General features: G+C 35.6%; 1 protein-coding gene across 8 annotated transcripts in view; it reads right to left on the bottom strand.

Annotated features, from left to right (window-relative positions):
- Positions 1–14,637, bottom strand: part of rapgef2b (Rap guanine nucleotide exchange factor 2b) — a 386,003-nt gene that overhangs the window by 67,714 nt on the left and 303,652 nt on the right. For 4 of the 8 annotated variants that reach the window (XM_062039898.1, XM_062039895.1, XM_062039896.1 and 1 more), the window contains 5 exons: positions 13,738–13,949; positions 10,332–10,455; positions 9,557–9,580; positions 6,672–6,895; positions 6,441–6,608 (listed from right to left, as the gene is read on the bottom strand). In XM_062039898.1, coding sequence (XP_061895882.1) covers positions 6,441–6,608; positions 6,672–6,895; positions 9,557–9,580; positions 10,332–10,455; positions 13,738–13,949 — 752 coding nt within the window. Of the gene's footprint in view, positions 1–6,440; positions 6,609–6,671; positions 6,899–9,556; positions 9,581–10,331; positions 10,456–13,737; positions 13,950–14,637 lie in introns of all 8 variants that reach the window. The other 4 variants (XM_062039897.1, XM_062039899.1, XM_062039900.1 and 1 more) reach the window with 3 other exon arrangements.

Below are 14,637 nucleotides of genomic sequence, written 5' to 3'. Positions count from 1 at the left end.
AGATGTATAAGTAATATTATTGATGTCATTCACGTAAGAGACTAGACGTATAAGTAATATTATTGATGTCATTGACGTAAGAGACTAGACGTATAAATAATATTATTGATGTCATTCACGTAAGAGACTAGACGTATAAATAATATTATTGATGTCATTCACGTAAGAGACTAGACGTATAAGTAATATTATTGATGTCATTGACGTAATAGACTAGACGTATAAATAATATTATTGATGTCATTGACGTAAGAGACTAGACGTATAAATAATATTATTGATGTCATTGACGTAAGAGACTAGACGTATAAGTAATATTATTGATGTCATTGACGTAAGAGACTAGACGTATAAGTAATATTATTGATGTCATTGACGTAAGAGACTAGACGTATAAGTAATATTATTGATGTCATTGACGTAAGAGACTAGACGTATAAGTAATATTATTGATGTCATTGACGTAAGAGACTAGACGTATAAGTAATATTATTGATGTCATTGACGTAAGAGACTAGACGTATAAGTAATATTATTGATGTCATTGACGTAAGAGACTAGACGTATAAATAATATTATTGATGTCATTGACGTAAGAGACTAGACGTATAAATAATATTATTGATGTCATTGACGTAAGAGACTAGACGTATAAATAATATTATTGATGTCATTGACGTAAGAGACTAGACGTATAAATAATATTATTGATGTCATTGACGTAAGAGACTAGACGTATAAATAATATTATTGATGTCATTGACGTAAGAGACTAGACGTATAAATAATATTATTGATGTCATTGACGTAAGAGACTAGACGTATAAATAATATTATTGATGTCATTGACGTAAGAGACTAGACGTATAAGTAATATTATTGATGTCATTGACGTAAGAGACTAGACGTATAAGTAATATTATTGATGTCATTCACGTAAGAGACTAGACGTATAAATAATATTATTGATGTCATTTACGTAAGAGACTAGACGTATAAGTAATATTATTGATGTCATTGACGTAAGAGACTAGATGTATAAATAATATTATTGATGTCATTGACGTAAGAGACTAGATGTATAAATAATATTATTGATGTCATTGACGTAAGAGACTAGACGTATAAGTAATATTATTGATGTCATTCACGTAAGAGACTAGACGTATAAGTAATATTATTGATGTCATTCACGTAAGAGACTAGACGTATAAATAATATTATTGATGTCATTGACGTAAGAGACTAGACGTATAAGTAATATTATTGATGTCATTGACGTAAGAGACTAGATGTATAAATAATATTATTGATGTCATTGACGTAAGAGACTAGACGTATAAGTAATATTATTGATGTCATTCACGTAAGAGACTAGACGTATAAGTAATATTATTGATGTCATTCACGTAAGAGACTAGACGTATAAATAATATTATTGATGTCATTGACGTAAGAGACTAGACGTATAAGTAATATTGATGTCATTGACGTAAGAGACTAGACGTATAAATAATATTATTGATGTCATTGACGTAAGAGACTAGACGTATAAGTAATATTATTGATGTCATTGACGTAAGAGACTAGACGTATAAATAATATTATTGATGTCATTCTCGTAAGAGACTAGACGTATAAATAATATTATTGATGTCATTCACGTAAGAGACTAGACGTATAAGTAATATTGATGTCATTGACGTAAGAGACTAGACGTATAAATAATATTATTGATGTCATTGACGTAAGAGACTAGACGTATAAGTAATATTATTGATGTCATTGACGTAATAGACTAGACGTATAAATAATATTATTGATGTCATTGACGTAAGAGACTAGACGTATAAATAATATTATTGATGTCATTGACGTAAGAGACTAGACGTATAAGTAATATTATTGATGTCATTGACGTAAGAGACTAGACGTATAAGTAATATTATTGATGTCATTGACGTAAGAGACTAGACGTATAAATAATATTATTGATGTCATTTACGTAAGAGACTAGACGTATAAATAATATTATTGATGTCATTGACGTAAGAGACTAGACGTATAAATAATATTATTGATGTCATTGACGTAAGAGACTAGACGTATAAGTAATATTATTGATGTCATTCACGTAAGAGACTAGACGTATAAATAATATTATTGATGTCATTCACGTAAGAGACTAGACGTATAAGTAATATTATTGATGTCATTGACGTAAGAGACTAGACGTATAAATAATATTATTGATGTCATTGACGTAAGAGACTAGACGTATAAATAATATTATTGATGTCATTGACGTAATAGACTAGACGTATAAATAATATTATTGATGTCATTGACGTAAGAGACTAGACGTATAAATAATATTATTGATGTCATTGACGTAAGAGACTAGACGTATAAGTAATATTATTGATGTCATTGACGTAAGAGACTAGACGTATAAGTAATATTATTGATGTCATTGACGTAAGAGACTAGACGTATAAGTAATATTATTGATGTCATTGACGTAAGAGACTAGACGTATAAGTAATATTATTGATGTCATTGACGTAAGAGACTAGACGTATAAGTAATATTATTGATGTCATTGACGTAAGAGACTAGACGTATAAGTAATATTATTGATGTCATTGACGTAAGAGACTAGACGTATAAATAATATTATTGATGTCATTGACGTAAGAGACTAGACGTATAAATAATATTATTGATGTCATTGACGTAAGAGACTAGACGTATAAATAATATTATTGATGTCATTGACGTAAGAGACTAGACGTATAAATAATATTATTGATGTCATTGACGTAAGAGACTAGACGTATAAATAATATTATTGATGTCATTGACGTAAGAGACTAGACGTATAAATAATATTATTGATGTCATTGACGTAAGAGACTAGACGTATAAATAATATTATTGATGTCATTGACGTAAGAGACTAGACGTATAAGTAATATTATTGATGTCATTGACGTAAGAGACTAGACGTATAAGTAATATTATTGATGTCATTCACGTAAGAGACTAGACGTATAAATAATATTATTGATGTCATTTACGTAAGAGACTAGACGTATAAGTAATATTATTGATGTCATTGACGTAAGAGACTAGATGTATAAATAATATTATTGATGTCATTGACGTAAGAGACTAGATGTATAAATAATATTATTGATGTCATTGACGTAAGAGACTAGACGTATAAGTAATATTATTGATGTCATTCACGTAAGAGACTAGACGTATAAGTAATATTATTGATGTCATTCACGTAAGAGACTAGACGTATAAATAATATTATTGATGTCATTGACGTAAGAGACTAGACGTATAAGTAATATTATTGATGTCATTGACGTAAGAGACTAGATGTATAAATAATATTATTGATGTCATTGACGTAAGAGACTAGACGTATAAGTAATATTATTGATGTCATTCACGTAAGAGACTAGACGTATAAGTAATATTATTGATGTCATTCACGTAAGAGACTAGACGTATAAATAATATTATTGATGTCATTGACGTAAGAGACTAGACGTATAAGTAATATTGATGTCATTGACGTAAGAGACTAGACGTATAAATAATATTATTGATGTCATTGACGTAAGAGACTAGACGTATAAGTAATATTATTGATGTCATTGACGTAAGAGACTAGACGTATAAATAATATTATTGATGTCATTCTCGTAAGAGACTAGACGTATAAATAATATTATTGATGTCATTCACGTAAGAGACTAGACGTATAAGTAATATTGATGTCATTGACGTAAGAGACTAGACGTATAAATAATATTATTGATGTCATTGACGTAAGAGACTAGACGTATAAGTAATATTATTGATGTCATTGACGTAAGAGACTAGACGTATAAGTAATATTATTGATGTCATTGACGTAATAGACTAGACGTATAAATAATATTATTGATGTCATTGACGTAAGAGACTAGACGTATAAATAATATTATTGATGTCATTGACGTAAGAGACTAGACGTATAAGTAATATTATTGATGTCATTGACGTAAGAGACTAGACGTATAAGTAATATTATTGATGTCATTGACGTAAGAGACTAGACGTATAAATAATATTATTGATGTCATTTACGTAAGAGACTAGACGTATAAATAATATTATTGATGTCATTGACGTAAGAGACTAGACGTATAAATAATATTATTGATGTCATTGACGTAAGAGACTAGACGTATAAATAATATTATTGATGTCATTGACGTAAGAGACTAGACGTATAAATAATATTATTGATGTCATTGACGTAAGAGACTAGACGTATAAATAATATTATTGATGTCATTGACGTAAGAGACTAGACGTATAAATAATATTATTGATGTCATTGACGTAAGAGACTAGACGTATAAATAATATTATTGATGTCATTGACGTAAGAGACTAGACGTATAAATAATATTATTGATGTCATTGACGTAAGAGACTAGACGTATAAATAATATTATTGATGTCATTGACGTAAGAGACTAGACGTATAAGTAATATTATTGATGTCATTGACGTAAGAGACTAGACGTATAAGTAATATTATTGATGTCATTCACGTAAGAGACTAGACGTATAAATAATATTATTGATGTCATTTACGTAAGAGACTAGACGTATAAGTAATATTATTGATGTCATTGACGTAAGAGACTAGATGTATAAATAATATTATTGATGTCATTGACGTAAGAGACTAGATGTATAAATAATATTATTGATGTCATTGACGTAAGAGACTAGACGTATAAGTAATATTATTGATGTCATTCACGTAAGAGACTAGACGTATAAATAATATTATTGATGTCATTGACGTAAGAGACTAGACGTATAAGTAATATTATTGATGTCATTCACGTAAGAGACTAGACGTATAAGTAATATTATTGATGTCATTCACGTAAGAGACTAGACGTATAAGTAATATTATTGATGTCATTGACGTAAGAGACTAAACGTATAAATGATATTATTGATGTCATTCACGTAAGAGACTAGACGTATAAATAATATTATTGATGTCATTGACGTAAGAGACTAGACGTATAAGTAATATTATTGATGTCATTGACGTAAGAGACTAGACGTACAAATAATATTATTGATGTCATTCACGTAAGAGACTAGACGTATAAATAATATTATTGATGTCATTGACGTAAGAGACTAGACGTATAAGTAATATTATTGATGTCATTCACGTAAGAGACTAGACGTATAAGTAATATTATTGATGTCATTCACGTAAGAGACTAGACGTATAAATAATATTATTGATGTCATTGACGTAAGAGACTAGACGTATAAGTAATATTATTGATGTCATTGACGTAAGAGACTAGACGTATAAATAATATTATTGATGTCATTGACGTAAGAGACTAGACGTATAAGTGATATTATTGATGTCATTCACGTAAGAGACTAGACGTATAAGTAATATTATTGATGTCATTGACGTAAGAGACTAGACGTATAAGTGATATTATTGATGTCATTGACGTAAGAGACTAGACGTATAAATAATATTATTGATGTCATTGACATAAGAGACTAGACGTATAAGTAATATTATTGATGTCATTCACGTAAGAGACTAGACGTATAAATAATATTATTGATGTCATTGACGTAAGAGACTAGACGTATAAGTAATATTATTGATGTCATTGACGTAAGAGACTAGACGTATAAATAATAGTATTGATGTCATTCACGTAAGAGACTAGACGTATAAATAATATTATTGATGTCATTCACGTAAGAGACTAGACGTATAAGATTTGATGGGATTCAGCGATTAGGAGTGACAGATAGTTTGGTAAACGTATAGCATGTTCTATATGTTATAGTTATTTGAATGACTCTTACCATAATATGTGAGGTTAACATAGCAGTTGGTTATTTATGCCTCATATAACGTACACTTATTCAGCCTGTTGTTCACTATTCTTTACACATTTTAAATTGTCTATTCTTGCTGTTGGCTTTTATCAAATACATTTACCCCAAAAAATGTGACTTATACTCCAGTGCGACTTATATGTGACTTTTTCCTTCTTTATTATGCATTTTCGGCCGGTGCGACTTATACTCCGGAGCGACTTATACTCTGAAAAATATGGTAATTGTTACAACCACTAACTCTAGGAGGCAGGGACCCCATTTTTGTGAGTATAATGTCATGGCTGTCATGACATGATGGTCTTAACAAGTGGATGTCAACTTTTGTATGAATTCATTTCTTAACATCCATACCAAAAGGAGGAATTAGTTAACATCCATACCAAAAGGAGGAATTTGTTAACATCCATACCAAAAGGAGGAATTTGTTAACATCCATACCAAAAGGAGGAATTTGTTAACATCCATACCAAAAGGAGGCAGATCCTTGACGGGCACTTTCTTCCGGGATGGGTAAAGTGCCACAGCAGGAACCTGGAGAGCCTGGTTCCCTTTGGCCAGCTGGCCTCTCTGCTGTCCGGCTGCTCTGGCCACCACAGGGGACGTGTCCGGCCGCTTGCCGCCAGCGTTCTTGGGCACTGCAGAGCACAGAGGAGGTGTGTTGAAGCGGTGGAGCGCGTGTGCTCAAGCAGAGAACTCACGCGTGCTGATGGAGGGCTCGCACTGCAGCGAGAAGGTCTGCAGGCTCTCCTCGTTGGTCTCCAGGCTGAGGTTGGACAAATACTGCTTGACCTTGCGAGCCATCTGGGCGTCTTCGTAGAGCTTCTTGGCGTTGAGGAAGGAGCTGCGGCGCACTCGCTTCTTGTGGCCTCCCGCCTGGTTGACGTCCAGCACGGCTGCGTTTGCGCTGCCCTGACTCAGAGAGCTGCTTGTGTGGCCATGACCCGCGGCAACAACACAACACACACGCTACAATTAATGCTTCTGAGAGGGAAATGACCGTGTTGGGTGCAGAAATCTAACATGCAGACAAAGAACATTCCAGGCGGGTGACAGCTGACAGCCAGGAGAGACAACAAGTCATTTTACAATTCTGCAGCTGGACGCTCATCAAGAAACATTCAATAAAATGCATCTTTTGTACAAAAGCCAAAACCGATGAAGTTGTCACGTTGTGTAAATGCTAAATCAAAAGAGAATACAACAAATCCTTCTCAACTTATATTCAATTGAATAGACTGCAAAGACAACATATTTCATGTTCACACTGACAAACTTACATATTTGTTTGCAAATAATCATGAACTTAGAATTTAATGGCAGCAAAAATGTAGTCAGAGGGGCATGTTCACCACTGTGTTACATGGCCTTTCCTTTGAACAACACTCAGTAAAGGTTTGGGAAGTGAGGAGACACATTTTTGAAGTGGAATTCTTTCCCATTCTTGCTTGATGTACAGCTTAAGTTGTTCAACAGTCTCCGTTGTGCTATTTTAGGCTTCATAATAAAGTACAATACAAAATAGTACCATAAAGTACCCGGTACTATCTATTATGCACCACACATTTTCAATGGGAGACAGGTCGGGTCTACAGGCAGGCCAGTCTAGTACCCACACTCTTTTACTATGAAGCCACGCTGTTGTAACACTTGCTGAAATAAGCAGGGGCGTCCATGATAACAACATATGTTGCTCCAAAAGCTGTATGTACCTTTCAGCATTAATGGTGCCTTCACAGATGTGTAAGTTACCCATGTGTTGGCCACTAATACACCCCCATACCATCACACATGCTGCCTTTTACACTTTCACCCTAGAACAATCCGGATGGTTCTTTTCCTCTTTGGTCCGGAGGACACGACGTCCACAGTTTCCAAAAACAATTTGAAATGTGGACTCGTCAGACCACAGAACACTTTTCCACTTTGTATCAGTCCATCTTAGATGAGCTCAGGCCCAGCGAAGCCGACGGCGTTTCTGGGTGTTGTTGATAAATGGCTTTGGCTTTGCATAGGAGAGTTTTAACTTGCACTTACAGATGTAGCGACCAACTGTAGTTACTGACAGTGGTTTTCTGAAGTGTTCCTGAGCCCATGTGGTGATATCAGTTACACAGTGACGTCCCTTTTTGATGCAGTACCGCCTGAGGGATGGAAGGTCCGTAATATCATCGTGCAGTGATTTCTCCACATTCTCTGAACGTTTTGATGATATTACGGAGCGTAGATGTTGAAATCCCTAAATTCCTTGTTGAGAAATGTTGTTCTTCAACAATTTGCTCAGACATTTGTTGACAAAGTGGTGACCCTCGCCCCATCCTTGTTTGTGAATGACTGAGCATTTCATGGAATCTACTTTTATAGCCAATCATGGCACCCACCTGTTCCTAATTAGCCTGTTCACCTGTGGGATGTTCCAAATAAGTGTTTGATGAGCATTCATCAACTTTATCACTCTTTTTTGCCACTTGTGCCAGCTTTTTTGAAACATGTTGCAGGCATCAAATTCCAAATGAGCTAATATTTGCAAAAAATAAAGTTTTCCAGTTGGAACGTGAAATATCCTGTCTTTGCAGTCTATTCAATTGAATATAAGTTGACAAGGATTTGTTGTATTCTCTTTTGATTTAGCATTTACACAACGTGACAACTTCACTGATTTTGGGGTTAGGAATACAAAAATGAATTGTGCATCATAATTGGACCGCTGATTATCTTGTCAATATAACTCTGCATTCCCAGGAGGAACATGTGATAATTAACAAGAGAATGGTCCCGTAATGAGATGTAAATATCCTCATGATAAAGCACTCATCATTACAAGACAGAAAGCTCCCCTTTGTTAAAAAAAAAGTTGATATTTGTGTTGGCTTCCACATGTTTTGTGTCTGCACAATGTCGTCCAGCTGAAGCACACAAATGTAAGGAATGACGAAAAGGAACATAAAACCACTGACTGTTGTAAAAAAGTTTTAAAAAACACTCACAGGACACAAAGGGTGACTTTTTCTGATCCAAGTGCAAGGTAATATCATGACATTGTTCCAGGAGGACATTTCTGGAGAAAGTGTGCTTAAAGGCTGAACAACCTTACGAAAAGTGTGGAATTAGGAGAAAAGTGGCAATTTGCAGGATTCAAGTCAATGGCAATTTTTAGAGAGGAAAATGTAGAATTCTGGGACAGACAACAGACAAAAGGTAGAGCGGCCATGCCAAGTTCTGTTGTGTCCTTGGGCAAGACACTTTACCAATCTGCTCCCACACTGCTTTCAATGCAACTCAAATATATACATATTAGGCTTGTCATTATTTCAACTAAAATGTTTAGTGTACATGAAACATATGTTGATTATTGTCATTTAGTCCTTCAATATAGAAACAGGGTTTGTACAAAGATAATATGGCACAATAAATGATTACTTGCAAGTGTGTGAAAGTTGAAGGATAATTGATCACAATGTTTAGCCCAGTCCAGATAAAGTAGCACTTTGTGTCCCAGTATTAGTAAGGAACATTTAGCTCAACTCATTGAAGGACAGCAGGCAGAAAAATGCAGCAGCACAACAGGGAGGTCGTCCAAACTTACCCTAAACTTCTCCACTTCTTCTTGCTGAGGGTTGATGCCATGAACAGAGAAGCGTGGGGGTCGGGGGGCAAGAGGGTGGATGAGCGACGAGAGAGAGAGAGAGAGACAAAGACAAGAAGACAAAGCTTAAGGACAGGAAAGACCACCAAGATCACCAAAAGTAGAATCAATGTCACCACGGAAAGTTGCCCGTGAAAAAAGCCACAGAGAGGTGACACCACTAGGGGGAGCCACTGCTCACATGACAGCAACAATGTGTACAAAGCCACAGAGAGGTGACACCACTAGGGGGAGCCACTGCTCACATGACAGCAACAATGTGTACAAAGCCACAGAGAGGTGACACCACTAGGGGGAGCCACCGCTCACATGACAGCAACAATGTGTACAAAGCCACAGAGAGGTGACACCACTAGGGGGAGCCACCGCTCACATGACAGCAACAATGTGTACAAAGCCACAGAGAGGTGACACCACTAGGGGGAGCCACCGCTCACATGACAGCAACAATGTGTACAAAGCCACAGAGAGGTGACACCACTAGGGGGAGCCACCGCTCACATGACAGCAACAATGTGTACAAAGCCACAGAGAGGTGACACCACTAGGGGGAGCCACTGCTCACATGACAGCAACAATGTGTAGAAAAAGGAGGCTGCTACTTTACACACAAAAAGCATGAAGCAGAAGATTGGAGGCTACAAAAAGCTGCTAACCTACAGGAGGATCACCTAAAATGGGGCTTTTGTGGGGGAGCTTCTAAAGACTTCCTTACCGGGTCCTGAACATGAGGGCGGGGTCCATGTTGACCGAGGCCATGCGACCCACATGACGGATTTCTTTGGCGATCATCCTCAGCTTCTCAAAGTTCACCAGGCCGTCCACTTTGGAGTCGTTACCTGAGACAACACATGATCAAGACGTGATTGGCTGTGCTGCAACACCTGGAAGAATCATATCTTGATTGACCTAAATAGGATGTTTGTGAATACCTAAATAGGAAGTTAGTTTCACCAAACTCTCACTGAAGAAGGAGTACACAACAGAAGCCATGTTGCAATGGCGGTAAGGAGAACATTGCTCAGTCAGCATGAATAATATGATTCATTAATAGTGCTGATGAGTTATCGTAAACATGCCAAATGTAGCAAGTATGTTGCTGGACAATATTGTGAGCTACAAATGATTGCCAATAAACAATATTATTGTCAACATTATCTTGAGTCCTAATGAATGATAATACATCATCATGTGAAAGTAGGACTTTCAAATGCAATCAACTTGCATATCTCATATATTTCAACACTATAATTGGAATGTATTTTTTTAAATATTCAAGTTAAATAAAAAAGACAAATAAATAAAATATACTCAGTCAGCAACATTTTGCGCTTGAATAAAAATTACAACCAAAAGCAATAAAAAATGTTCTGTGTATCAGTATATATTATATACCGTATATATGATATGTAGGGATGGCCGATAATGGCTTTTTGCCGATATCCGATATTGTCCAACTCTTTGATTACCGATACTGATATCAACAGATACTGATATCAACCGATACCGATATATACAGTCGTGGAATTAACACATTATTATGCCTAATTTGGACAAGCAGGTATGGTGAAGGTAAGGTCCTTTTTTTTTAAAAAATAATAAAATAAAATAAGATAAATAAATTAAAAACATTTTCTTGAATAAAAAAGAAAGTAAAACAATAAAAAACAGTTACATAGAAACTAGTAATGAATGAAGTGTTAAAGGTTAGTACTATTAGTGGAGCAGCAGCACGCACAATCGTGTGTGCTTACGGACTGTATCCCTTGCAGACTGTATTGATATATATTGATATATAATGCTTACGGACTGTATCCCTTGCAGACTGTATTGATATATATTGATATATAATGCTTACGGACTGTATCCCTTGCAGACTGTATTGATATATATTGATATATAATGCTTACGGACTGTATCCCTTGCAGACTGTATTGATATATATTGATATATAATGCTTACGGACTGTATCCCTTGCAGACTGTATTGATATATATTGATATATAATGCTTACGGACTGTATCCCTTGCAGACTGTATTGATATATATTGATATATAATGTAGGAAGCAGAATTTTAATAACAGAAAGAAACAACACTTTTGTGTGAATGGGGGAGGGAGGTTTTTTGGGTTGGTGCACTAATTGTAAGTGTATCTTGTGTTTTTTTATGTTGATTTAATACAATAAAAAAATTAATTTAAAAAAACAACCGATACTGATAGTAAAAAAAATGATACCGATATTTTCCGATATTACATTTTAAAGCATTTATTGGCCGATAATATTGGCAGGCCGATATTATCGGACATCTCTAATGATATGTAAATGTATATATATATATATATATATATATATATATATATATATATATATATATATATATATATATATATAACCTATACTGTATATACCTATATACATATATATACCTATACTGTATATACCTTTATATACTTATATACATATATATATATACCTATACTGTATATACCTATATACATATATATACCTGTACTGTATATACCTGTATATACTTATATACATATATATATACCTATACTGGCTCACCTGCACTGGCTTCCTGTGCACTTAAGATGTGACTTTAAGGTTTTACTAGTTAGGTATAAAATACTACACGGTCTAGCTCCATCCTATCTTGCTGATTGTATTGTACCATATGTCCCGGCAAGAAATCTGCCTTCAAAGAACTCCGGCTTATTAGTGATTCCCAGAGCCAAAAAAAGTCAATTTCATACGGTTATCATGATGTGCTTGTAGTAGAAAGAGTGAGCGCTCGTATAAGCCTTAACAACACATGCACATGACAATTACAGACGCTGAATAAGAAAGACGTCATCTTCAATTATCCTTTGGTTAATGGACTTACAGTATAAGTATGACTTCCACACAGACAGCTGAGGAACAACTAGGGTTGTCTTGATACCAATATTTTGGTAACAGTACAAAAATGTTTTTAGATACTTTTCTAAATAAAGGGGACCACAAAAAATTACACTATTGGCTTTATTTGAACAAAAAATGTTAGGGTACATTAAACATATGTTTATTAGTGAACATACTAGACAACTGCTCTTTTATTACTAAGTAAACAAACAAAGACTCCTAATTAGTCAGTAACATATTGTGTCATTTATCATTCTATTATTTTGTACACATTATGAGGGACAAACTGTAAAAATGTATTTTTAATCTACTTGTTCATTTACTGTTGATGTCTAGTTATTTTCTGTTTGAACATGTTCTATCTACACTTCTGTTCAAATGTAATAATCACTTATTCTTCTCTTCTTTGATACTTGACCTTATGTGTCCAGGGACATATTTACTGACTTTATAAACATAATATACATTTTAAATAAAACTAAAAAGATTTTGTGACTATAAAAATAATGGTTTTAATCATAGTAGTATCGACTAGATACGCTCCTGTACTTGGTATCATTACAGTGGATGTCAGGTGTAGATCCACCCATGGTGTTTGTTTACATTGTGACGGTGGTGAGCTATTGTATCCTCCTACGGTGTGTAGTGAAGCGGCTGGACGTTAGCCGCTAACTAGCTAGCCATGTGTTAAAGCAGCTCTTCCTGAGGGTGTTTCAGTGTTATAACTTCACCTTTATCTTTACTTTTTATGACAAAATGCGTCCATTCTCCCTTTTCTGTCCACACACTGTGTCTGCGTGTAAGTACTCTGTGTGTGTGCGCTGCCCAACATGCTCCTCTGCTCGTAAACCAGCAATGACAGGACACGAGAGTGGTGAGGCAGTATTGTACCAAATATGATTAATTAGTATCGCGATACTATACTAGTACCCATATACCGTACAACCCTAGTAGCAACATTTTAAAGTGCATGCAGAGCTAGATAAAACAGCTGACTGCAACTACTGCCATCTTAGAGTGGAGTTAAAAAACAACAGGAGGTTACCTACAGCCACAGCCGTTTAAGTTAAAGCTTAAAGTTAAGTTAAAGTGCTAATTGAAGACTTCTTTTGCAGTCTGCAAGTCTAGTGAGTAGAGATGTTAACTGAAGCTTTGAACTGCTCCCTTTATTCCTCAATATAAGACAAGGTCATTTTAAGGTGAGGATGCAACATACCTTCGTGTAAAAAGGTGAGGTCCTTCTTGATGACGGGGAAAAGAGGGATGATGGGCGGCTGCAGGTTCTGATTGTTGAGGACATTCCTGTACTTGGCCATGTTCCTGGAGGGGTCGAAGAGGTCCTGCAGGTCGCCAAAGAGCTTTTCATACTTGCTGGGAAGTTTCTCCCATGTTCCCCGCAGTCTGGAGACAGGAGCCAGGTTCAGACCGCTGCGGGGGGGAGAGTAGCAGTGTGAGTGTGGACAAAACTAAGGATTGAAGTAGCAGTGTGAGTGTGGACAAAACTAAGGACTGAAGTAGCAGTGTGAGTGTGGACAAAACTAAGGACTGAAGTAGCAGTGTGAGTGTGGACAAAACTAAGGACTGCAGTAGCAGTGTGAGTGTGGACAAAACTAAGGACTGAAGTAGCAGTGTGAGTGTGGACAAAACTAAGGACTGAAGTAGCAGTGTGAGTGTGGACAAAACTAAGGACTGAAGTAGCAGTGTGAGTGTGGACAAAACTAAGGACTGAAGTAGCAGTGTGAGTGTGGACAAAACTAAGGACTGAAGTAGCAGTGTGAGTGTGGACAAAACTAAGGACTGAAGTAGCAGTGTGAGTGTGGACAAAACTAAGGACTGAAGTAGCAGTGTGAGTGTGGACAAAACTAAGGACTGAAGTAGCAGTGTGAGTGTGGACAAAACTAAGGACTGAAGTAGCAGTGTGAGTGTGGACAAAACTAAGGACTGAAGTAGCAGTGTGAGTGTGGACAAAACTAAGGACTGAAGTAGCAGTGTGAGTGTGGACAAAACTAAGGACTGAAGTAGCAGTGTGAGTGTGGACAAAACTAAGGACTGAAGTAGCAGTGTGAGTGTGGACAAAACTAAGGACTGAAGTAGCAGTGTGAGTGTGGACAAAACT

Source organism: Entelurus aequoreus, linkage group LG28, assembly GCF_033978785.1.
Source record: "Entelurus aequoreus isolate RoL-2023_Sb linkage group LG28, RoL_Eaeq_v1.1, whole genome shotgun sequence".
NCBI lineage: Eukaryota > Metazoa > Chordata > Actinopteri > Syngnathiformes > Syngnathidae > Entelurus > Entelurus aequoreus.
This window is presented reverse-complemented; position numbering and strand designations above follow the sequence as displayed.